Source organism: Ictalurus furcatus, chromosome 27 (assembly GCF_023375685.1).
Source record: "Ictalurus furcatus strain D&B chromosome 27, Billie_1.0, whole genome shotgun sequence".
NCBI lineage: Eukaryota > Metazoa > Chordata > Actinopteri > Siluriformes > Ictaluridae > Ictalurus > Ictalurus furcatus.
The window spans coordinates 10,834,435-10,861,862 of record NC_071281.1 but is presented as its reverse complement, the minus strand read 5'-3'; the positions used below and the strand labels follow the sequence as shown (position 1 = coordinate 10,861,862).

General features: G+C 37.1%; 1 protein-coding gene across 1 annotated transcript in view; it reads right to left on the bottom strand.

Annotated features, from left to right (window-relative positions):
• The window catches only part of si:ch211-186j3.6 (neural-cadherin), a 270,148-nt gene that overhangs the window by 9,056 nt on the left and 233,664 nt on the right, over nt 1-27,428 (bottom strand). Inside the window, exons 27-31 of the mRNA XM_053617155.1 lie at nt 25,596-25,776; nt 24,996-25,162; nt 18,403-18,667; nt 13,571-13,751; nt 9,881-10,125 (exon numbers count right to left, since the gene is read on the bottom strand). Of these exons, the coding sequence (XP_053473130.1) occupies nt 9,881-10,125; nt 13,571-13,751; nt 18,403-18,667; nt 24,996-25,162; nt 25,596-25,776 (1,039 nt within the window). The remainder of the gene's footprint in view (nt 1-9,880; nt 10,126-13,570; nt 13,752-18,402; nt 18,668-24,995; nt 25,163-25,595; nt 25,777-27,428) is intronic.

Genomic DNA, 27,428 nt, shown 5'->3' with positions numbered 1-27,428 from the left:
TCTCATGATTTACTGCTGTTTCTAAGCGCATTCTAAAAGCATGTCATGTGAAAGGTGCTGTAAATAATATTTTATAGACAGAACTTTATACAGATGGAACAATTTAATCGAATAAAGCAACAAACCTACTAAAGAAACGATGTGTGCTTGCAGCTACTAGAGCCATTAGGGTGAAAAAAAAATCAATTCCTCCATGTGATACAAAAGGAGAAATAAATGAATGAATAGATAAACAGATAAATAAATAAAATACTTCCTGGATGAAAAGACCGCCTGGTTTATTGAGGTTCAATATGGTCCTCTGTGGCTTCGTGAGTGATTTTTCGCTCTCTTTCTCAAAGCGTAACTTTTAAGTTAACAATTGTGAGAGATTTCAGAATGAGTTCTGTGAGCATTATTTTATAAATTCAACTCTGTTGGACTGCATTCTGGCCCTGCATTCTCCATTGATTTGTAAACCTGAGTTGCTGCCCGCACGGGATGACCTAGCAGCCCTTATGAATTGCCAGAATGATTGCAAACACCTTTAGGGCTGAGGTACTATTCATGCATCTTCTAATTGTGTGGATGTCTAGTATATGAGTGACAGTAAATGCACACTCACATGAGTAATGATGATATAATGTGGGGCTTGGCGCATTCGGTGAAAACTTAATTGCAAGAAGAATGAAAATATCCATCATACGACAGGCAACAAAGAGTAATTATTTCTTAAGCGCAGGAGAGAAAGGGAGGGCAAATTGCCAAAAATATCGATACCAGCCAACCACAATCTAAAAATGTACAGGGGCCATTAATTTGTTATACGCTGAGTATGCACTCTCCATCTTGTGCTGTCTTTACTTTGCAGTTTCATACATACATTGCCTAATCTTCCTTCATTCTTTCATTTTCTCAGAATCCTGATCCTGATTTTCTGTCTGTTCCTGCCTTCATCCTGCACCCCATTTTCATCTCCCGTGTTCTCACTTCTCTTGCACTTTTGTCATCCCCTTTTGCTGTATTGCCTCATCTCGCCTTCTCTATGGCTGTGAGTGCGAGTTAGTTTGTTTGTGTGTATGTGTGTGTGTGTGTGTGTGTGTGTGTGAGATCTGCCACAGCCCTGTTCCCATAAGCGAGCTGACTCTCTCGCCTCTGTCTCGAGGAGAATTGTCTGCAGGGAAAAGCCTTTGAGAACTTTTAAGGCTGCAAATCAGGATCAGCATGAGACAAGGCTGACATTTACTGCCATCCAGACACTGGCTAATCTCAACACACACACACACACACACACACAGTAAGAAAATAAAAATGGAATCAGAAATGCACAGTTTTATTGGTTGTGGCACACACACACATGCAGAGAGAGAGAGAGAGAGAGAGAGAGTCCGCAGTGCACAGCTCATCTGAAGTGAGAAAAAAAATCAAAGGGGAATAAATCCAGCAGGTTGGAACAGATATGCTTCAGAAGGTGTGATGCAGTGGTTGCCGATGTACACTCAGATATGTGCGTGTGTGTACGTGTGTGTATGTGTGTGTGTGCAGCTAAAAATAAATTAATAAAAAGGAGAAAAAAAAAGGAGCCAAAGTGTTTCTTTTTAGTTACTGAGGTTAAAGTTGGGGTTAGATTTAGGTGTAGGCACAGCATTAATTAGCTAAATTAATAATTACGTCAGTGGGAGGTTTTCACAAGGATAGGAAGACAAACACGTGTATGTGTGTGTGTGTGTGTGTGTGAGTGTGTGTGTGTGTGTGTGCATGCATGCGTGCGTGTGTGTGTGCAGAGAGCCTTCCCCATCGCACACACTTAATTAAGCACACCAAACTTTGTTGCCATGGAGTCCGAATGTGGTGCTTATTAAATATTAAATAAATTACTTGGCACCACACTCTGCACTTTCACTCACTTCTCCAGCACCATTAGCACAGAAGAGAAATGAATAACATCTAATATTTTTCTTAAGACGTAATTATGGCTGAATTAAAGACTGTCTTTATGTAAATGGACGTCTGGGAACTGTGTTCTACAGTATTCCTGTAATATACAGTGCTTAGAAAAACATCATGTTCCAGTCCAAAGATCTTTGAACTAGAAACTAAAATATTGTCGTAATGTTCCTGTATTATTTTTCATGCTATGCAAGCAAAAAAAAAAAGAAAAAAAGAAAGAGTATTGTGATACACAGTACAAAATACATTATATACAAAGTATGACATGACCGTCTATTTAGTTTTTTGTTTTTTAATGCAAAAAATGAATTTTATAAAGGTCATTAGTGACACTTCAGCTAACACTTTCGCTAGGTATCTTTCAGAAAGTATGCCAGTGGTTTGTGCTAAAATATACTACTTTACTACTAGCTAGCATCCAGCCCACTAGCCAGCACAAAATATGATGAATAAAAAACCTTAGCAATCAGCTAAATGTTATAAATCCTTATTAAATATCTAGTAACACCAGTCATTGGTTTATTTCAGGCTGTAAAATCCTCCAGATTTAGGGAAGGGGTGGACAATACTTGAGTAGTTGTACTTCGTTACTATAATTAAGTATTAGTTTGGCATATACACTATACACCATTAGAATGGCCTCAGTTTAGCATTCATATATTTCAGTTTAGCACCCAATAAAATTAATCACTGTAGGAAAAAAAAATAATAACTCGGGATAAATCTGGAATGCTGCCAATTTGCGACTGGCCATAACCTTCTCATGCCACACAATACAGTCAATGCTGCAGCTATCCATGCACATTTGAATATTGACAAGCCACCAGACTGCCTGAAGATGAGCGCCCCTGGCCCTACCTCAGTTAAATTCTTCAGTATGCTTTGCTTGACTATGCAAATACTCATATAAAATGAGGCATCTCCTGTGCCTCTCTAGAAGGCATGAACTCCATCTAATTCAAAAAAGCATGCTCAGGTGAGTTTCACTAATTTGCATTGCAAAATTAACTGGCTATATTTAACTAAGTTAGCCTGTTTTATTTGCTAATGCCTGGTTTGATTAGCATCAATTCCAGTAGCTAACATAACCTGGTTAGGCAAGTCAAATTCTAGCTTAATTAAATATTGCCGTAACACTTTACAATAACAGTACATGAATAACCGTGCACTAATACCTCAGTGAATACTAAAATATGAACTAATGATGAGTTAAAGCATGTACTAGTCACAAACTAATGAAGAATTAACCTTATCTACTGCAAAACGTGAGCTTTATGAATTCATGTGTGAATAATGACCACATTAGTACATGTTTATTAGTTCATGTATTAACTAACACTTACCCTAACCCTAGGTAAACTAAATCAAACATGCCCTATAAGAAAGAATATGAATTTAATGTGTACCAATAATTTCATCTCAATGTATTTTGACAATCTCAAATTTTGACAATAAACCTGATTTGCAATGGGGTTTGAATTAATTTTGATTGCAACTGTATATATAGTTAAAAAATAATTAGGATATTTGAGATTTTTGAGTGAATGTAAGCATTAAAAATATTGAAATTGTTATTAAAAATTTAGGTACAAGTATAAAAATTAATTTGTAATTATAGTCAGGAAAAGTACCAATCCCTGAGAATGATACTTACAGTATTTATAATAATGAAGTACACTTATCCACGTTCACACACGTTGGTGTTTATGAAATATTGCCACTGCACACCAGTTCATATTCTACCTTTCTTTTGACAGCTGAAAACATATGGTGTATCCTTTCAGATGTCTTGTTGCTACAAGTTGAAGAAGCAGGTGACACAAATGACAGTTCATTGGAATAAACATGACACAAACTGAAACACACACTGAAGAAATTAGCATAACTCCGATCCAGATTCTCTTCTTTACTGTCACATGTCTTGCTGGCGACAGCGGAACAAATTTCCATTTCTGGTTTGTTATCATAGATATAAAAACGTCCAATGTTTTCATGTCATGTCATTGTCATTTGTAGCACAACATGCCCCACCCCCCTCTTTTTTTTTTTCATGGGCACGCACACATTTTACTATACTTGTGAGGATCTTCCATTGACATAATTATTAATGCTGTTAATTGATACATTGCTACACCTAAACCTAACCTTAACCTCAGTAACCAAGGGGAAAAAGTTTGACTCTTTAAATAAAAAAAAAGAAAGGGGATCAATCAAATGGCCCCACAACGTCAAAACTGTAAGATATTCCTATCCAGTTGTACAGGCCTTTAAAAACACTACAGCTCAAAAGTAATGGCTATTCCACACACACATAATCCTTTTACTTTTAGCCTTTTCTGATTTCTTTCTCCACAGCTCTCTCAAATGAACATCATAAACATTGCTGTGCACTTTTAAGGACCAAGAAGCATGGCTCCAGCTAAGATGGAAAATCTTATAATGATTCACGTTTCAAATAAAGCTTCCGCTTGGCATACAATGCTGTTTTCTAACATCAGAATGATGCACGCAATGTCACAGACCCAAATTTAATATGTTTTATGAAAACAACACATTTTGTGTAATGGAATGACTGAAGAGAATAGAAGATGTGAAAAGACTGTGAAATCAGAAAGACAAAAAAATACTGTTAATGTGGCATTTCCTTCCTCCTTTCTTCCTTCTTTCCTGTGCTGTATATAAGGAACTCATACAGACACTTGCTGTCTATAGGCACAAGATATTATTGTGAATTCAATGTCACTTATTCAGATTCAACAAATTAAATTCTTCAGTTCCATCCATCTGACATTATGCACAACAAGAGTAGATTTATTCTCCTGGTTGTCTTTCATGTTCAGATATATTTCATGGGGAGGTCATCTGTATAGCCACTTCAGTGGGTGGAATAATTACTGCTAGTTTATGGAAGACAGGTGAGTCTAAACCAATCTGAACCATACTCCGTTCTGAGCTTCAAGCTAGCCAGTGTAGCTTTTTTGAATGAATAACGCCTGTTATGCTAGTCACAAAGGTAGAGATTAGAAAGCCCTGATACAGTTACTGCTAGAACTAGGGTCAGATTAACTAAATATATTAGAGACTGTTAGCTAAATCAAATCACTGCTAATACAGTGCTTTGCATAAGCTTGTTTTGTAACATGAAGTCCATTGAAAAATAGAAAGAATATGGCATAATCCTAACTCTGCCTAAAGGAGGCTATCCACCAAATGTCAGTGACCGGGTAAAGAGACGCTTAGTCAGAGAAACAACCAAGAGTTGAATGGTAATTCAACATAATGCTGCCACCACCACCATACTTCACCTGTTCATTTAAAATCTGAAGCATGCAGTGTCTGTACTATTCCTTTGTAAATTAAAATTAAACACTTTACTTTCAGAAAATTACCATCGGGCCAGACAAAAGCCATGCTATGCTTGAAAGCTGATAAAAGAATATCTTATGATTATGTCCTGCATTTTACACCATGGGTTTCAGCATCACCGCTTTATAGCAACAGATATGCAGACAGTAGTAAGTACAGTAGCAGCGACTTCCAATCTAACTCTTTCTTCAACTCCATTTCACACTGCACACTGCCTTATTAGTCAGCAAGAGCCTTTAATCACCACACAACTCATGGACAGCACGTGGCCTTGGACCACGTACTTATTCTAAAAGACTTTAATTGCCCTACACCACAGGATAATCTTCCATGCATGAGTTCTTTGAACAGAAAAATGCAGCAGGTAACTAAGTGTACACTGCAGGATTAAATCAGCAGGAGGCTTCTCTGGAAATTCTGTACCATTCATTAGGGTCTTTTGTAAATCACGGAACCAAGCTCATTCAAACGATCATGCATGTAGAGAATCTGTTGAATAGATACATAGTTAATGCCCTTTGTAAGAATGCAATACTATTATAAAAAAAAATTAAACAGCACTTGTTGATCACTTAGTGAATAAAGTACCAATGCTAGGGTGGTATATCAAGGGTTCCTTTTTTTTGTTTTGTATGTTTAGTTTGTATCTTTTACCTGGGATTGTGAATGTGGTGTAGCTTTAATTAGGTTCTAGAGCACAGCGCTAATTCAATGGTCATTATGCTCCAACCATATGTATAAAGATACAAACTATATACATGATACCACATGGAAAAGTACCTTTATTAAAAGATACCTTTAGTACTTCGATTATTGAAAGAGTATGGGTCAGTGGCAAAGTTTTAAAAGAGTGAAAAAAATGTTAATTAAATTTTTACAAATTAAAACAAAAATATTTTGGATAATAACTCAAACGTCATATGATTTAACTATAAATAAACATGAAATATATTTTTCACTTAAAACACTCATTAATCATTTTTTTTGAAAACATTTAAATCAATATCTATTTATAGAAATGAAAAGTGTGCATGAACATCAATGATTATTTATTTTCTTAATAAAGTTATTAAAAATAAAAGTATGCTAAAATTTTTTACATTTTATTTTCTGGATGTCATACATTTTTAAGTAAAAAATTTGCTTAGACCAACCAGCTAAAACAATCTCACTTGACATTGTTCTTAACTATTGTATTGCTTTAATTCTTTTATTTACTTTTATCCTTTAAAAAGAATACTACAATAAGTTTTAAGCCAAACTATTTAATAAATTGTTGTCCTATGAATCTCAGATTTTTAAAAACTAATCTACTCTAACTATGGTTATGCTACATGGTAAATTATTTAAATTAAAAAAAGTAATGGTTCCATTCAAAGTAATGATCGTATTGAAGCATTTAAAAAAATTAAAAATAATAGTTAATTCTTGATTTTTTAGGATTAGTTAATGGATGAATACACACACACACACACACACACACACACACACACAAATGTCATGTTCTTGACCCATATACATATACAATCAAAGATATCTAGCTTGCAATAATAGTCTGCATGCTTCTTCCTGGAACTACTGTATTTGATCTCACCCCTTCACTCCATTGCTCACACAACACTGCAGTAAATCCAAATTGAATAAATCCTCACTTATCACCACTCAGATCCTTCCAGAGTGCCAAGGGCCACATAATAAAGACACACAAAAGAGAGCTGATAATGCACAAGACAATATAATCAAGGACACACCTCTAACACACCTCACAGGCCAGTTTAAGTTTAACACACTTACTACCCGGAGTAGTGGCAGCTCAGAGGTTAAGGTTCGGAGCGAGTGATCAAAATGTTGTGAGTTCAAACCCCAGGGAGTCACTGTTGACCTTGAGCAAGACTTCTGAACTCTGCTGTTTGGATTGCTGAGCCTGTCTCAAATTTAGGCTGCCTTGGATGAAATGCCTGTAAAATATAAATTTTAACTATGATCCCCATGGATGGAAACAGCTATGATTTGTTGAATTAATGTCTATAAAAGATGGGATGGTGAAGATGTATGACTTAAAATGTATATTTTATATATATACACAGACTCTTCTACATTATCCTTATTGACGGCATCAGTCAGTTTGCTTAATTTTTCATCAGTCTTTTTTTTTAACCTATAAATAATTTAAAAAAAAATTGAAACAAAATTCTATACTGAGTTATTCATTGAAATTTTCTTTAGCTCTGTAGCCAAGCAGAGGTGAAAGAAGAGTCAAGAACACGAGCACAGCATACTAAACCAATTAAAGTCCCTGGGAGAAATAAAAAACAAAGAAAGATGGACTATTTGTGCAAAATGTCAATAGAGCAACTGCATTCCATTCATCGGATTCACGGAGACAAACAGGACAGCAGGCAAAAACCCAGACAGAAGGGTTGTTTTTTTTTCTTCGTAGGGAAAGGTCCAGACAATTGAAATTCTTTCCAAAACTGCAGTTCATTGATCTTCATTTCTACCCCAGCATTAGTAAACAGCACATTGTACGCCTACAAATTAAGTAATTAACACTTCTAAAAGCTGTTGCAGCTGTGAACATCAAGGTCATAACAATGATGCCATGAGCCTAATCTGTGATTGAAGGAAAACGATTATTTTAGTTTGTTTTCGGCTTATATCAGTATGCTGGGTGAATGTTAACACAGATCTTTGATCAGAAAACAACAAGAATGAAGAAGTAACGAGTACGGTCTACATTTCTATGTGAGTCAAGGTGCTATTCAGGTCAATGCTATAACAATCTTAAATGTAATTTGTAAAGCATGAGGTGTTCACTGCTTGCAACAAATGCAGGCTAGGTGTGAATAAAAATGTCAGAGAACTATAGCTGAGTGCAAATAACAGCTCTTGACAATCAGTCACTATCAATCCTTGAGGACGAGGGATTCCGACACAATAAAATCAATGAAACTAACTTTTTTTTCTTACAGGTATGGACGTGCTTTTCTGAGCTGAAACAAAATACGCTCTTCTCCATTGCAACCATAATTTCTCCAAGTTATGTAATATACAATACTGTAGCTAGCTAATGCACTTTGTTAAAATCAGCTCGCTAACATTATAAAGAAAAGGTCTAGTAGCCTACTGCATGAACACACTTTTCATTTCTACTGTTTAAACAGGGAAACATACTGTAAACAGAGCTAAATCAAAATCTGTGATTATTACCACATAAATCAGTCTATCCCCCATCGATTAATAGTAAGCACTCATTTTGGTATCAGTACTGGTACTTAGTGTGAAAAACGTTATTGATGCTTCCCTAGCTGAAACACATGATCATGCATTGATTACATCTAAGTATTTGGGTATGTCAGTAAATAAAGCCTCCACTTTTTGAACAACTATATACAAAATAGATTATGAAATGCTCACAGTAAGGCTTGGACTGAAAAGAGTTGAAGCACCAAAAAGACCTCCTATTGCTTATTACATGAAGTGAATATAACTTGACATATAACCTGCCTTATCTTTCACAGGTGCTATAGCAAACACTCTCAACAATAAAAACTACTATCAAGATATGAAAGTCAAACATATCCTACACATAATGCTCACAAACAGTGAGCACGACGTGAAGCCACAGACTACATTCGCACATATATACTCAAATTATATTGCATGGCTGTTATTTGATTTAGAAGCTTAATTTTGAAGTCCTGAGATTTTAATTCTAACTGATGCACATTAATATATATTATATACCACAGCCATTTGATCAAATATGAATCACTACTACACAAGATTACATCATTATTGATTATGTACAGTATGCTTTTAAAAAACCCTGCTATCATTGGCCACAGACTCACCCAAACTGGAGAATTAAAAACTGAAGAAAAAAAAACAAACAGGTGATTTATTTCCTAATCTTCAACTGTCCAGTTTAGGTGAGCCTGTACCCATAATATCCTCATTCCTGTACTTGGCTGACAGGAGTGGAACCCAATGTGGTCTTTTGCTGTTGGAGCCCATCCACCTCAAGGTTAGATGTTTTGTGCATGCTGAGATGCTTTTCTGGTCACCACAGTTGTAAAGAGTGATTACTATATCCTTCTTAGCACCTCAAACCAATCTAGCCATTTTCCTTTGACCTCTCTTATAAGGCGTTTTCACCCACAGAACTGTCGCTCACTCAACAGTTTTAGTTTCTACATGCCCTATAAAGTCCAATAAGAAATTTTGGTGCTGGCCAACGTGTCCGGGAATGATTAAGTTTACCAGACATCTCGTTTCAGTGTTTATTTTGCACTGTAATGTTATGAACTATGCATATGCAATTGTGGAGGTGGGGGTGTGGTCGAGCGTCATCTGTGGATGGAGAAGAGGTGGGTCAAACCGGCAGGTAACGCGTAATTCTGAGCAGTGTTGGATTGGCCTGAGTTTACTTTTGTGTGTGTCTTTGTGCTTTCAGTGTCTCTTGTAACGAGCGAGAGAGAGAGAGACAGAGAGAGACAGAGAGAGAGAGAGATACACATATATATAGAGAGAGATTCAGAGGCAAAAAGAGCAGAAAAGTTCAAACAGGACATGATGGACATACCTAGCAGTGCCATGAAGCAGATGCATATGGCAAAGAGTGATCTGAAACTCAGACCCACATCATCATGATAAATGGCCAGTGTGACCTCGCAGTGGCGCCCCCTGTAGCCCTCTGGGCACTCGCATGTGAATTTGGAGGGCGATTGGGCCACGCAGGTACCCCGATGGCATGGCCGGCTGGCACACAGGGTGTACACGCAGAATTTGCCTGTAGCGTTGGCCTTGACCATGTGACCCGGCGGACACCTGGGATTAGGAGAGACAAAAATGCACAGATGGAGAGGGGATTATGCAATTAATTATCAGTACTGTACAGTAGAGGGTATAAGGATGAAAAGTTGTATATGTTTACGTGAATCAGATATAAATGTCTGTTTACGGAAATAATTTATGGATTTACCAAATAATATGTCTCATTATTTGATTAAACTACTGCACGGTTGAATTCTTGGATCAGATTAGTCAGAAGGTGTCGATTAATTTTCTCAGCAGCTCCAAAAGTGGTGCTGGCTGTCAAATAACAGGTTTCTATTTATGTATTCATTCTAACATGTTTTGTTTCTATAGTAACAACTTAAAAAAGGGATTGTGGATACTCCACATACACTATTTTTTTTTAAACATATAATTGTTGAAATGGTGAAGTTTTCTGTGAGGAGAAGTTTATTTAGAATTTTTAGACGGCATCTCTAGTATCAGCTCTTTGTAACAGTCAGAGGTACAGCTGTAACTTTCATTTTTTCGACACAGGAGGGTTTTGTGATTTCTTGGTAATCCTCAACACAAAATTAACTTAGAGAGAGAGAAAAAAAGAGAGGCTGGTGAGGGAACTCTTTATAATGCCCTAACGTGATAACAGGAACTTCATTGACATTCCACAACATTAAACATAAATGTAAATCGATAAAAAAATACAACACATTGTTGGCAAACTCTTGTGGTATGAAAGGAATAAAATAACTATCAACAAAACAAAACAATGAACTTCGCAGAGGTAACTGTAACTTCGCTTCATATCAGTCCTCATAACACCCCCCCCCCCCCCCCCCCCGTTGTTGATTATTTCCCTATAACGTTATGCCCTGTCATGTTTTATTCCTTACAAAGTGGGATCTTAAAGAAAATAACAGATGTCTTCAGTAAAATTCTATCTATAAACATATACAATGTCATGATTTGCATATAAATTATAACGATAAGCCAAAGCAAAAGACTCTATAAATCTTCTTGCTGTGTCTAATTCTCAGACTGTACTGGATCTCCAGATATGGAACGCTCAAACACACTCATATAATCTCTATGAAGCAGATGGAGCAGTGAAAATGTGAAAAGATTTCTATTGAACACATGGTTAAATACTGTTATGCTTCTGCCTCTTTAAAACACACATCTACAGACATGTGCACACACACACACACACACACACACACACACAATGTGCATGAATTGCTCCTTGCTGGACTGCGGCCCCCGCTGAGCTGATAAGTGGGAGAATAAGGAAAAAAAGGAATTCCAGCAGATAAGAAAATGGCCCCCTTCTAGCCCCCTCAAACACACATGCAATGCAGACACATATGAATACACAAGCACCCACCTACACAGACCACACACAAACACACACTGTTTAACTCTAAGTAACAGGAGAAAGAGCATGGTGAGGTCTTCACAGCTTGATACTGGCAGGTTTACAGACAGCCCCAGAGCATCCAAGGCCCCCACCTCATGTCTGTGAGTCTCTGTGAGTGTGTGTGTGTGACAGAGAGAGAGAGAGAGAGAGAGAGAGAGAGAGAGAGAGAGAGAAAGAAAGAAATGCAGGAAGAGGATGCAAAGTGAATACGTGCCTTTTAGGGCTTTTCCACTAGACAGTGCATTCCCAATGCGGAACTATCCGTACCTTGGTTGAGTATCTGTGTCCATTTCCTGTCGCATATTACAGAAATAAATAAACATCCATTTTCTGTATCACGTATCCTACACAGGGTAGCAGGGAGCCTGGAGCCTATCCCAGGGGACTCGGGGCACAAGGCCCGGGCACAAGGGGCGGCTGTGGCTCAGGTTGCAGGTTGTCGACTAACCGTAGGGTTGGCGGTTTGATTCCCGGCCCACATGTCTCCACATGCCGAAGTGTCCTTGGGCAAGACACTGAACCCCAAGTTGCTGCTGATAGCAAGTTAGCGCCTTCCATGGCAGCTCTGCTACTATTGGTGTGTGTGTGTGTGTGTGTGTGTGTGTGTGTGTGTGAGTGTGTGTGTGTGTGTGAATGGGTGAAAGAGACACAGTGTAAAGCGCTTTGGATAAATTCGCTATATAAGTGCAGACCATTTACCATTTACAAGATAGGGGACACCCTGGACGGGGTGTCACACACACATTCACACACTATGGACAATTTAGAGATGCCTATCAGCCTACACCGCATGTCTCTGGACTGGAAGAGGAAACCGGAGTAACTGGAGGAAACCCCCGAAGCACGGGGAGAACATGCAAACTCCACGCACACAGGGAGGAAGTGGGAATCAAAACCCCCAACCCTGGATATTCGAGGCAAACATGCAAAAATAATAATAATAAATTCCTATCACATACTCCTATGACAGTAGGAGTTCTCTGGAGGGTTGTGGTGTGGTGTAAACTTTTTCAATGCAAGATTATCGTTAACAGTAAATATAACCATGGGGGAGCTTCAATTCAGGGTCTATAGATGGATGCAGCGATGAAATTGAACTTTCCATTGTATAAAGCACCGGCTGACCATTTATTTTTTGTGCTGTACAGTAAAAGCATGTCATGGAGCTGTGATTTTAATCACAGAGGAAATAGAAAGTACAATTGAACAACTGAATTCAGATTTTCTCAATTCTTTGCAAATTAGGTAGGACAGAGTAAAGCGACAAATCCATTGTTTGGAACGATTCTTCTGCGAATCCGATGGTGTGTGGGGTCCAATATTCCTTCAGGTGCCCACTCACAAACTTAGATTCTTACCTGCAATTAGTTTCCATTTGCTCGAGAAAATGGAAGAAAAACCTTATAACCATGGATTTATCTTATCCTGTCAAACACAGCCTTTAATTAAATATCTTTAGAGACATTATGGAGGAAAATAAACCTCAGAAGAGATAATTAGTGCCTCTATTGAGTGTGTATAGCTAGTATATTTAGCCTGCATTGCTAATCTGGCAACGAAGCTATTACAAAGCTTATCAGTTAACCTGTAAATTGAACATCTAATTTTCACAATGATTAGTGCATTATTTAATTTGCACGTAATTAGGTGATATGTAGTTACTACCTTTTTTATCTGAACAAAAAAAAACCATGGGTCACTACACACTAGCAAGAGAATAATTTGTTGCTTGCTTGCTTGTGTGATCATAGGATTGGGAATGGTAGCAGACACTATTGATGACTCCTGTCGGAAGGTTGTGAGTTCAAATCCCACTGCTGCGTCCTTGAGCAAGGCTCTTAACCCTCAACTGCTATTATCTATAAATAAGATAAGAGATAAGGGCTTCTGCCAAATGTCATAAATGTAAAAATAAGCACTTCTAACTATTTTCACTGGTCTGTCCTAGCTCCACCCATCCCTATAAGGGGATCTTTGCAATAAAATGAATGACAGTGTTACCACACCATGACAAACACATGTACACAAGTGAATAAGTATGAGTGTGTGTGCGCGTGTGTGTACCTGCACTCGTGGATCCTCCACAGGTCGACGCAGGTGAATGGAGGGCTACACTGATTCCTCCTGCAGGAGTCTGAGGAGCAGCCCAGCGTCACTCCCACAGTGCTAAGCACTAACACACCATCTTTGGGCTGAGCGTCCAAAGGCATGGAGCGGCCGTTTAGCCTCAAGTCGCGCATGCAGCCTGAAACAGATGCAGGGAAAAGCTGAGATTCAACACTAGTTCAAGTCAGTGATCTTGACAGACACTAGCTGAGACTCAACATTCAAACAATTACAGCACCTTCTTTCAGAATTCATTTCAAAACCACGCCCAAAATCACACACACTCCTGAGCAAAAAAACAACTACAAATTATTAGTTGGGAAATTATCAAGAATAAAAAAAAATAGATAAAGTAACTTAGTATGAGATAGTTTTTCCCGTTCTTTAAAAATATATCATACTTTTAAAATACAGTGGCAAGAAAAAGTATGTGAACCTTTTGGAATTTCATGGTTTTCTGAATAAATTTGTCATAAAATGTGATCTGATCTTCATCTAAGTCAAGAGTATTGACAAATATAATGTGCCTAAAATAATAACACAAAATAAATTCTGATCCCTCATGTCTTTATTGAACACACTCATTCAACATTCAAAATGGCAGTGGAAAAACTAAGTGAACCCTTACAATTAATAACTGGTTGACCCCCCCTTGGCAGCAATAGTCTCAACCAGGCGCTTCCAGAAGCTGTGGATCAGACCTGCACATTGTTCAGGAGGAATTTTAGCCCATTCTTCCTGGCAGAACTGCTTTAGCTCTGACATATTCTTTGGACGTATCATGTGTATGGCTCTCTTCAAGTCATTCCATGGCACCTCTATTGGGATGAGGTCTGGGCTCTGACTTGGCCACTCCAAAAGGTGGATTTTGTTTTTCTGAAGCCATTCTGTTGTGGACTTCCTCCACCATACTTTACGGTTGGGATGATGTTTATGATGATATGCCGTGCCCTTTCTACGCCAGATGTAGTGCTGTGTGGTTTTTCCAAATAGTTCAATCTTAGTTTCATCAGTCCACAAAACATTTTGCCAATACCACTGTGGAGTGTCAATGTGCTCTTTTGCAAACTTCAGGCGTGCAGCAATGTTCTTTTTAGTAAGCAGTAGCTTCCTTCGTGGTTTCCTGCCATAGGTACCCTGCTTGTTCAATGTTTTACATATTGTAGACTCATGAACAGAGATGTTAGCCAGTTCCAATGATGCCTTCAAATCTTTGGCTGTCATTCAGGGTTGTTTCTTTACCTCATTGATGAGTCTTCGTTGTGCTCTTGGTGTCATTTTGACTGAGCGCCCACTTCTTGGTAGAGTAGCAACAGTCCCAAAGTGTCTCCATTTGTAGAATGTTTGCCAAACTGTAGACTGGTGAATTTCTAAAGTCTTTGAAATCACTTTGTAACTATGCCAGCTTTATGTAAATCAACAATTCTTGATCGTAGATCCTCTGAAAGCTCTTTTTGGCAAGGCATGGCTTACATAAGCGTGTGCTTCTTGTGCAGAGCAAACTCCAAAAGTTTGAGGGGTTTTTATCAGTCAAAGTAGCTGTAGTCCACACCTCCAAACTCATTTTCTTAACAAGACTCCAATTAGCTTTTTTGAAGTCATTAACTCAAGGTTTCACATACTTTTTCCACAAGCACTATGAGGTTTTTTTTGGTTGTTCTCAATAAAGACATGAGGGATCAGAATTTTTTTGTGTTATTATTTTAGACACATTATATTTGTCAATACCTTTGACTTAGATGAAGATCAGATCACATTTTATGACCAATTTATTCAGAAAACCATGAAATTCCAAAAGGTTCACATACTTTTTCTTGCCACTGTATATATGTGTGTGTGTGTGTGTGTGTGTGTGTGTGTGTGTGTATGTGTGTGTGTGTGTGTTGAGCATCGCATCTGCTTATTATACTAGACAGTACTGAGACCATCTTTATGATAAATTGTAAGATCAGATATTTTATGATCATGTGATGTAGCAGATACAAAGTTATGGTATGATGCCATGACTGAACCATGTGTTGGACAATGTAATCTGTAATAAACTTGACTATACAATATAAATATATAAACTATATAAATATGTTTGGTGAGTCATCACCATGAAAAACAATCATGGAGAAAAAAATCCAACACGCCTCCTCATTCTCCTCAACATTCTTGCATTAATTAAAAAAACAAAAAAAACAAAACAAAACAAAAAAAAAAACAACCTACAACACCCTCTGATTTGGAGAGAGATACTATTAATGTCCACTTAACAGACAGATATTGCCCCTGTTTCTGCCTGAGGCTGTCATCCTTTCATTCCACTCAATCCTTCATGTCATAAGTAATTTCATCCTTCCTAATCTTATCTGTTTCATGCCAGGTGCTCAGTAAGTCCACACATCTGCTCTTACACTGAAGCTGCATTTAAGCCTATTATAAATTAATCATCACTAATAAATCTTTCATCACTGCTAATACAATAGAGTGTAATCAGTCAGGAGAGAAGGATTAAAGTATGAATTCATAATATGTTATGATTTTGCCCCAGTTCAGACCGGAGGAAAATGCCCACTACCAAGGACTGTTTTCACTTCAGCAGTTTTAAGAAAACAATACACTTTAGTGAAATTATATTTCACAGAAAAGATGACCTCAGTCTTTGCCATTAGAAGAAAAAAAAAGATTTGAAGATTGATTGTTTTATGCTTTATTGTTTCTATTTTTCTTTAGAAATTACCTAACTGAGTCAACAGACATTAGTTGTTAAGAGACGATAATAATAGTTTGATATGATTAAAATAAATTTGTGTGTATACAGTATGTGACAGCATTAATATAACTTATAAAAGACACTGCTAATGTAGTCATGTCTTGTTCATTTGCACATTTATAATGAGAAATTAACTACAACAACAAAAAAATGAATAAACAGTATATACACAGAACGTATCATGTTTTGAAGTTTTAAAGATGTAAGATCGAGATTTTTTCTTTGGTCAGCATAGACGTTTTTTTTTTCTTAATGTATAATAAACTCATTACACATCAGAGCAGGATGCAAAAGTCCCAATATTTTAATCCTAATTAAGAATTCATAATCCTATGAATGTACAAATTGGAAACACTCCAACCTTACACATGTCCCATCCATTCCACTGGTAAACTGTAATAACAAAAGTACATTATTCTCTACCGAGAAAATAACACAATTTAGTGAAATTATATTTCTCAGGAAAGATGACCCAATTCTTTGCCAATAGAAGTAAAAAAAAAACAAAACACCTTTGTTCTTATTGATTGTGTTATGATTTATTATTCCTAATTATTTTAGAAAAGACATAACTGAGTCAACATCATCCATTAGTTGTTACGAGAGGATAATAATAGTCTGATTTCTGATTAAATAAAATTTGGACTCAAAAATTTAAACCCTACTGCATAATAACAATCCTAATCAAAAGGATTTTGGCTACAAAAGGAACAGGCTTATTTTAAAAGCCTTAAGGATGAGTTGCATCATTAAGGATTTTGTTAAACCAAGTTGAAACTTATCGGGGATCTTGGTGCTATTTGAGGATTTGTTTCATTTGACTTCAGTTACAACAGTGAATTTTAAACCTGGTTTAACAAATCAGTGATTAAAACAAACCTGTGATTAAAATCTTTACCTGTGATTAATTCTGATAGCCCATGATGGATTTGCCAGCTTAGACAAGAACATAGCATCAGTGTTACTCCTGAGATTAATCATTATTAATACTTATTTTTCTTCAACATTGAAAGAAAATCTTAACTCTATCTTTGCTTTTCTTTAATCCATCTAATAGATGATTGCTGGCATTTCAGAAATTTAAATCACCTCAGATTTGTGCAAGATAAAAATGAAATTTAAATCTGAGTGTAAAGTAATAATACTCAGAGCAATACAATTTAAGTAAAACTTAAACCAGGATTTAATGGGGATTTTTATATAAAATACTATTTTAGAACAAGATTTACATTTTGGTTCAATTGGATTAATAGGTCAACTTTAATTTAATCCTGCTTAAAAACTATACTGTTAGCATACAAAGGGGATCTTTAAGGATTATTTAGTTGAGACATTTGTGTGTTAAAATAACCAAGAAAAGATCAGAAAATAAATCTGTTATGAATCTAAATCTAACTGGCAAAGGCCTAGATCTTGATTAGTTTGATTAGGAACTTTTAGGCACACACCATACACACTATATGGCTGAAAATCTGTGTACACCTGACCATCACACTCATCCTGTATGTGCTTTTTGAACATCCCATTCCAGATGTAGTCCCCCTTTTGCTGTTATAATAACCTCCGCCATTCTGGGAAGGTTTTCCCCACTAGATTTTAGAATGTATGGACCTCAATTTGTGCACAGGGACATTGTATGTTGAATTATTACAGTTTCCTTTCACTAAAGCCAAGAGAACCAAACTTCATTCAGCATGACAAAGACATTCTATACAAAAGTGTCCTTCCAAGTGTGTGGCAAAAGTTTGGGGAAGACAAAGGTGTCCACAAACTTTTGGCCATACAGTGATAAGCTAAAAAGATTACCCTCCAGGTGGTCCTTCCTTTGAGAAAGTATTCAATTAGAGTCCCATTAGGATGTAAAATGGCCAGTTAAGTCCTTAATAAAAATAGATTTAAGCTGTTGTAACAGCAGGTCAATATTTTGTGGAATTAAATGCAATTTGGCAACACAACACAGTCATAGATGCTCAGAACTGTTTTTTCACCAAGCATTATATATATATTTTTTATATTCATGTATTTTTTTTACCTTGGAAGCTTTTGTTGTGTCCAGTTGGAAACGAGTTTCCCAGCATGACCAAGGAGGGGTCAATTATGATCTCCCGGCTGCGTCCAGGTGACCCTGTGACCTCTCTTCGTCCACCGCCGCCGTCTACGCTCAGAGTCATCTCATTATCGTGGCGCTCCAAGTGAACTTCGTGCCACTCGCCGTTATCCAGGCGGTGAGAGAGCATTGTCAGGTTGAAGTCTCCGTCTCCAAGGTTGTAAAAGACAGCTAACAAGCCCTGAAATATCTGCGAAATATAAAAAATATGAAATGTTAAACAATTTAAAGCTTTTCCCATAAGCATATCCGCTGTTTTATTCAGGGAAAGCAAGAAATAAACAGTTCAGGTCAGAGGGCGTTATACTGATAAGAAGCCTTGGTTGACGATGAACAGAGAAAGATGTGATGAAAGAGACAGAGGGGAACAGACAGAAGAGATGAAGGAAGAGGCTTAGCACATATTGCGCCAGGAAGCCATGGCAGACGTTATAATCAGGCAAAGAAGGGATCTGATAAAGCCCTGCCACACACTGACGGAATTAAACATACCACCCTTTAATTGGAAACTCTGGGACAAGGGAATTCAATACACTGTCAATTTAGGCTGGCGTTGCCTTCTCACACTGCAAACCACAATCTCTGCTGGATATTCTACATTTAAGTCCATGTTAGTTTTTAAAAATTAGTATTTACAATGAGGGGAAAAAAGTATTTGATCCCCTGCTGATTTTGTACGTTTGCCCACTGACAAAGAAATGATCAGTCTATAATTTTAATGGTAGATTTATTTGAACAGTGAGAGACAGAATAACAACAAGAAAATCCAGAAAAACGCATGTCAAAAATGTTATAAATTGATTTGCATTTTAATGAGGGAAATAAGTATTTGACCCCCTCTCAATCAGAAAGATTTCTGGCACCCAGGTTTCTTTTATACAGGTAACGAGCTGAGATTACGAGCACCTTACCTCACTAACTGCAGTAGGGTTGTTATGCTTTGAAATGTGATAGTTTAAAAAATATCACCGTTTTAATGGACCATTTAAATACACATAGCCCATGGTGAAAAGGAAAAACAAAAAAACAAAATATAGAATGGTGAAAAGGAAAAAAAATACAAAAATTGTCTTTGCATTTACTTGTATAACAACAACAAAAAGGAAACACACACACACACACACACACACACACACACACAAATATACAGACTTACAGATAAGTTGGTAGTATGGTAATACTTTGGTAATAAGGTAAATTAAAGTTTATTTATTGTTTAATCAATAATATCTTAATAATTAAATATACATGTATATGTTTAATATACATGTATATGTAATATACTTATGTTTAATATACTTGTTTTTTTTTCAGTATTAAAGCTATCATGAATCCAACTCATCATCAACATTATGGGAACTTTTTCTGTAATATCCTTATAAATAAAGATTTCAAGTTTTATAAATGCAGGTCATCTAGAACCTGAGCTTTTAGGCTCAGAATATAGAAACAAATGAATGTTACAGTGGGCACAGGTTCAGCAAAACTGGTCAGTTGAAGATAGACAGCCTGGTCTTTTTACACTTTTCAGCTGCAAAGTTTCAGGGAGCCTGTGCCCATTGTAGCATCAGATTCCTGTTCTTGGCTGACAGGAGTGGAACCCGATGTGGTCTTATGCTGTTGTAGTTCATCTGTCTAAAGTTTTGGTGCATTGTGCATTCTGAGATGCTTTTCTGCTCACCACAGTTGCAAAGAGTGGTTATTTGCATTACTGTAGATTTCCTGTCAGCGCAAACCAGTCTAATCATTCTCCTTCGACCACTCTCATTAAGAAGAACTTTCTTCACACAGAATGGCTGCTCACTTAATTTGTTTGTTTTTTCCTACCATTCTGTGTACTTTAGAGATTGCTGTGTGTGAAAATTTCAGGAGTTCAGCAGTTTCTGAAACAATCAAACCAGCCTGTCTTGCACGTTGTGCAAGTGCAGGATGTTGTCCTGTCCTCTTTCAACTTTATCTCATTTATGAATGCCTTAATATTATTAATATTATATTCTCTGTGGGTTAAGAATAAATGACTGAATAAGAAAGAATAAGAATGAACACAGTAATGCTGTTCAGAAATAGTATGAATAGTAAGGACATAAAGTTCAGAAATACGATTCAGAGAATTTCAGATGTGTAATATGCTAACAGGAGAAAAGTAGGTGATAGTGTGCGCATGCATATGAGTGCGCGAGCTCTCCATATGTGCAACTAACCATTCATTTCATTTTCTGAAGCCTTCCACACAAGTCCCAGAGTGCTTAATTTATCCTCCTGCATTAAAAATGCTAGTTCTTTGTCATGATATGAGCACCAGAGCTAAATGAAACAGCCAAGCCAGGAAGCATTGAGGTTTTCACAAATTAAAATAAAGCAAACTAATAAGAATAAAACATTTCAATAATAATAATAATAATAATAATAATAAAACATTAACAAGGATGACCTTCATGAAATGTACACATATTCTCACTTTCCTTAACTTGTTTGCACACACAAGCATTTGTCAGCCTTCTGGGCTCTGTTTACATAAAGTGAGGTTTAACGTCAAGGTTTTCTATTATAAATACACAGTATATATAGCCCTTAGCAGGCATACACTCTCCTTAAGAGTGCACGCTTCAAAGGTCCACAATTTTCCCACCAAGTAAAGATTTAGCAAAGTACTCTTGCTTTCTTGCCTTGGGTGGTTCAGGGCTGATCTCAGACGTTCCCACTGAGACCCAGTATGCCTTTGAACACACCAACAGAATTTTTCTATTACTTCTGTAGCTTCTGTGTACTGAGGAACACAGGTGAATAAACCTTAATGAAACCCCTGGGTTGTACATCAGAAGCATGTTGAAATTTGATGCTGTGCATCTCATTTGATATGAAAAAAGAAAAAAAAAGGTTGCGAACCTCAGAGCCGGACAGGTTTTCAAAATCTTAGATCTGTTTAGTTTTGTTTTGCTCTTACGCATCACGTTTCCTGCTTGTTATCTGAAAGGACTGAAAGACTATCCAATAGGCATCATGCATTTTTTTTCTGTCTAATCATGCACCTCAACTGTCACAACCAAACCCCAATTAACAACAACATACAAGACTTTCTTGGGCTTGTATGCACAACCATGTGGCAATTTGTTTCCCAGTCTGGAGGCTGAGTCCAAACTGTTTAATTATACGTGCCACTTTCAGAACACAGTAGCCTGTTTTGCTTGTCGCTTCCTCTCATCTTGATGCGGAGATGAAAATATAAGGCTACCTTGCTGGAAATACTTGCGGAGCCTCGTTGGTGATAATCCAATAGAAAAAGTGAATACTAAATAGGCAGCATTGCATCACATAAATTAGCACTGTTGCTGGGGTAATTGACAAGAAAACAGCGGGGGAGAAACCTAGCTCTGCATGGGAGATGAGTGCAGAATCATTTTTTTAGGATCGAAGCTTAATAAAATAGACGGGACGTGGAGCCATGAGGCTTCAAATGAGTCACATTAGCCTGCCACAGGAGAGAATATATGATATCTCACAGATTGCTAGAAAGACTATTACATTACAGATAATTATATTATATTATAATAAATGCTTTAAATAAATAAATGCAGATATATATTAGTCAGAGAGAGAGAGAGAGAGAGAGAGAGCAAGATGAACAAAGCTACACAGATAAAGCACTCATCAGTGATTTAAATGTCTCATCTTCAGGCAGGTGTTGGATAAAAAAAAAAAATCTCACAAACCACGCAAGCCTCAGAATAGCATATATTTTAAGTGTCTATCAGGCAAAGGCATATTAATGCCCCTGTGATTACAGACAAACGCACCACTCCAACATTACACCACTGTGGTGACAACGTTTGAAGAAACTAGCAGATGGGCTGTGCTGCAGCACACACAGGGAACTAATAATCTTTAAGTCTCGCCAATTACTGCTACTCAAACACTACATTAACGTTAGCAGCGGGTATTTAAGGAAAAAAGTATGACACACACAACAAAAAAAAACACCACCATCTAGCCTTGTACGATACAAGCTGCCTCAATGTCACTCATGCTGCCAATAGAGGGAAAAATAGCAGAGAAATATACACAGAATTGGATAAAATACACATGAGAACAAACTTAAAGAAAGAGGAAAAGAAAACAACAAGCTGTGCACAGCTGGAGACAAGAACAAGTCCCCACCCAATAATAAATATGGTGGACACAATATCAGGGAGACGTGTGTGTATGTGCAAGAGATAAATAGATAGATGAAGATACAGAGGTAGTGTGTGAGGGAAAGGAAGGTATAGATTGTTCAAAATAGAAAGCACAGGAAACGGTTTCAGAGAGAGAGAGAGAGAGAGAGAGAGAGAGAGAGAGAGAGAGACAGAAAAAGAGAGAAATGAAGAAATAAATGCCTTGTTTCCTACAGTATCTAATAAGCAAAGGTGTTTCCAAGCAGAACTCCCAAATTCTTTACTAAAAGTACTCATCGAAACTTCTCAAACTAATGCATCTAATGCCAGCAATATTTCATTTCAACATTTTTGAACCCACCAAGCAAGTCAGGGCTTCAGTAAAATGTGCAGGAAAAGACGTCTGCCTCAAACTACACATTGATTTTAGTCACTTATGGTAAATTAGTGCCTCTTTCACCAAGAAACCGAAGAACACTGGAAAATATTCACTAAGACTAATGTCTCTAATAACTAATAATGTCTCATATGTTATCTAGCATGCTAGAACAGAGCTGCAGAAATGTGATGTGTTCTGGATATTTGTACCAACAAACAAAAAGACAAGATAAACGCTGTGTGCAATACACAAAATGTTTTAAAATTTTACATTTACATAATTATCTAATCATTTATTGAGCGCTGACTCTGTATTCTTCATGCTTGGGTGGTTTTTGTGATTACAATGCACACTATCCATTGCTGCGTGAATGAAAGTGTTTTCCGTGTACATTTTCAGCCTTCAACTCTCCTTAGCTAATGTTCTTCTTTTCTTATATATTTTTTTGCTTTGTTGTTTATTTATTTGTATATTCTGTTCCAGTTTTTTACAGGCTGGCTGACCCACAGTATTATGGGATATATGCTGTATACTGTATATAGGATAATGAAGCATTCTGTACGCCTTCAGAATCAGCCAAATGACAGAAGCCAGTGCAAACATTTACTTTGAACATGACTCAATGCTTTCCTGACTCTGAATAAAACCAAGGCAGCATTTATTTTTTCTTTTTACATTTTGGACACACCCAGAGTGAGGGTGAGTAAGTGTCAGAGAGAAAGAGAGGGAAATAAAGATATAGTGTAGGTTGTGTTTGAAAGACATAGCGACAGAGAGAAAGAGAGAGAGAGAGAGAGAGATTGATAACCTTTTCCTACTGACAAGATAATGTCAAAACCTTTCTCATTTTTGCACAGCAAAAAAGACAGTTTGTTCCAAAATCTTCATTCCTTTTACCTGAAGGCTTATCTGAAAACATTCTGGGAATTTATATGTTGGCCATGTTACAGTTTTATATGCTGAAGGCTTATAAAATGACTGTGACCTTTTTTTTTAAAAAAAAAAAAAAAAAAGGAAAAAAAGAATTTGTATCACGAGACTCCCATCTCACGATTGAAACTGGAATGGTTAAATATAGAGAGCAAAACAAAAATTCAGGCAGGAGCTGTGAATATATCCCTACCTACCAGTACATAGAAATCAGTTATGATACAAATACAAATACTGTTCATCATACTGTATCTGTTTGTATCACAGAATTTATACTGTGTATTGACCTTGGAGGAAATACGTAATATGATAGCATGTAAAACTCTGGCATTACATTTGCTTAGATACATTTTGTTTAGATAATTCTTTCAAATAAATGTTCTCATGTGGTGTTCATGTGGAGAACAGGGAAATTTCAGCACAACACCAGTTCAAGGCTGCTAAAAAATCAATCAACTCATTGCTGTTGGCCTAGAATCCTAACATCAGAGAAACTACCATTCAATTCAGTTCAGTTTGATTTTTATTTGTAATGGTGCTTTCAATAATAAACAACGCAGCTTTAGTAAAATCTGGATTATTAAAATCTGTAATGAGCAAGAGATTAAAAGACAGGTAGAACCCACCATTTTCTGGGGTATGACAACCATAATAATCATTTAAAAAAATAATATCGCACTTTTATTAAATGAATAAATAAATGATTGTACATCACATTTTTTAGCCTTGGACGGTAAAATATTTTCATAAAAAGTCTGAAGTTACTTAATTATACACTTCCAAAGTTGTTTTTCTCATTCCGTGTGCTCTGCTAGGAAACTCCTACATCTGTTTATGTAATAGATCATCTCTTAAACCGATAAAGTGGGCCAGGTCTTAGAAAAGATTTACTGGTTCACTGGAATCTGCACTGGCACCATGCAAGGGGCAGAGTGAGTGAGTGAGAGAGAGAGAGAGAGAGAGAGAGAGAGAGAGAGAGAGAGAGGGGGAGAGAAAGAGATAGAGAGAGGGAGAGAGAGAAAGAGCGACAGAGCGTGAGATAGGGAGAGATGCCTCACCTCAAGTCGGATGTATTCATTCTGTGCTGAAGAGAGCAGGCTGAGGATGGAGCTGCTGTGTTTGCGAGTTCGGATCAGAACCTGCACCTGTGTGTGTCTGGCTTGGAGCGGCCCAGAGAGCTGATAATGCACATAGCTCCTACCATCAAAGGAATACTCAGGAAGCTCTGTCATTTACACACACACACACACACACACACACACACACACACACACACACACAGACTGTTAATGACTAAGCACCTGAGGAGGGTACAAAAATCAGAACTCACAAACGGTGTGTGTTGTTTCCTGACAGGATGTTCCCTGGGTGTTGCATAAACACAACCTACTGTACAGTTCATAACACTTCAGAATGCTTCTGATTTCTGTTTCTGCCAAACCAACGTTGGCTGCTAACATGTTCTCCTCCTACACATTACTGCCATTGATAGGCCCTGCTTTCACTCCCTAAGAAAAAAAAAAGCTTTTCACACTTATACTCACACTTCCTCTTTTTTACACCTCCATTCACTAATGTCGCCTGCAGCTGACCTCTAATCATCCCAAACTGATGGATTTTAAGTTGCACTGGTGTAAGTGGATTTTGCTTTGACTTACCTTGTTCACACTGATGCCCGCTGTACCCAGCTATGCACTGGCAGCTAAAGGAGCCCCATTCGCCATGGCAACGACCCCTGGTGCCACATGAGGGGAAGCCCATGTTCATGCAACTCCTGTCCGTCATCGAGCAGCCAGGAGAGCTCCCGGAGGAATCAGCTGGAGAACTCAGATCATATACCTGAGGAAAAGGAACGTACATAACTGTGCGTGCGTGTGTGTGTGTGTGTGTGTGTGTGTGTGTGTGTGTGTGTGTGTGGGATGGCCAAGAGTATAAACCAAGACCTTTATCTAAAATAACAGACACTGTACAAAGTGAACGGCTATGACATTTCAGCATATAGTAAAATACAGTAAACCTTTAAAAAACAGTAAGCCTTTAAACTTGCCACTGATAGCAACTGATAACAAAATGCTTGTTGTAATCACATTTGTGTATGATAAAGTAATGAGCAGTAACTTTATAACAATTTGTCATGCATACAGTTGTTTTTTCCAGCGACTGTTTTTCTAACTTGCCAACACATCACATCCAGTATAGTAGCATACTAAATAAAATGTTCTGAAGCTGGAAGCATAAAGATTCCAGAAATTCCACCCAGGTTATACACATATCGGCTTCCTCTTGTAGAAATGCACTACAGTTCCTTGGTTTCTGCAAACATTCATTGGTTCCTGAAAATGTTTATCTGGCAAAAAAAAAAAAAATAAATAAAATAAAACACATAACATCTGTAATTTCCTCAAAACGTTTCTGGGTTCTAGTGAAAACAAGCTTGAAGTCCCTAATTTCTGGGTTTTGCAGTTCCTGAAAAAGTTCCTCTGGTAAAAACCAACCTAAAATATCTAATTTCCTGAAAAAAGTTTCTAGGTTCCTAAAAAGGTTCCTCTGGTATAAATAAATACATACATACATACATACATACATACATAAAAATAATAATAATAAAAGCCTAAATCTTTTAAGTCTTCAAAAGGTTTCTGGGTTTGTGAAACAGTTCCTCTGGTAAAAACACATCTAAAGTCCCGAATTTCCTGAAAAGCTTCCTGATTTCCTGAAAAGTTCCTCAGTGTAAAAATATGTCTAATGTCCCTAATTTCCTTGAATTTTTTCTGGATTATAAAATCATGCCTAAAGTCGTTAATTTCCTCAACAGGTTCCTTATGTTCCTGAAATGGTGACTCTGGTAAAAGCAAAACTAAAATCTATAATTTCCTCAAAACATTCTGCTGGAAAAAAAAAAAACCTAAACCAAAAACCTGAAATGGAACCTGAAAAGGTTCCTCTGGTTCCTCTGATACAAAAAAACAAAAAACAAAAAAAAAAAAACCACCACAATAAATTAATTTCAGTGGTGAAGACGTTCCCTAACTGTCCCCCGAGTCCTCACACAATGAGCAACAATAAGAAGTGTTTAAAGTGATTTAAGAAGCCAAATGGAACATTAAGTGGAAGAAGGAGTGTCTTTAATTTTGTTTATGAGCTCACCATTATGCAGTGCAAATGACCCCAGTGAGATCAGAGCTCCATACATATAAAGAGGCCTGAAATGTACTGTATTCAATAAAAGGACAAAAGAACATTGAGTTCTCTTCAAGTCCACACTGAAGGAGGATCACTTTAGATTTAAGTGCAGTGTTTTTATTAGTGTAACATATTTATATACTATTACTATTGTGCAATTATCTTAACGTGCAATGTGATGGGAAATCCACCAAATGACTGCAGTAGACAGATTAGAAACAGAGATAGGGAGAGGGAAAAAGACATGAAATGGAAAATATAAAATGGAAAAGATGAATCAGAATGATTAGCTCAATGAAATGCATTGT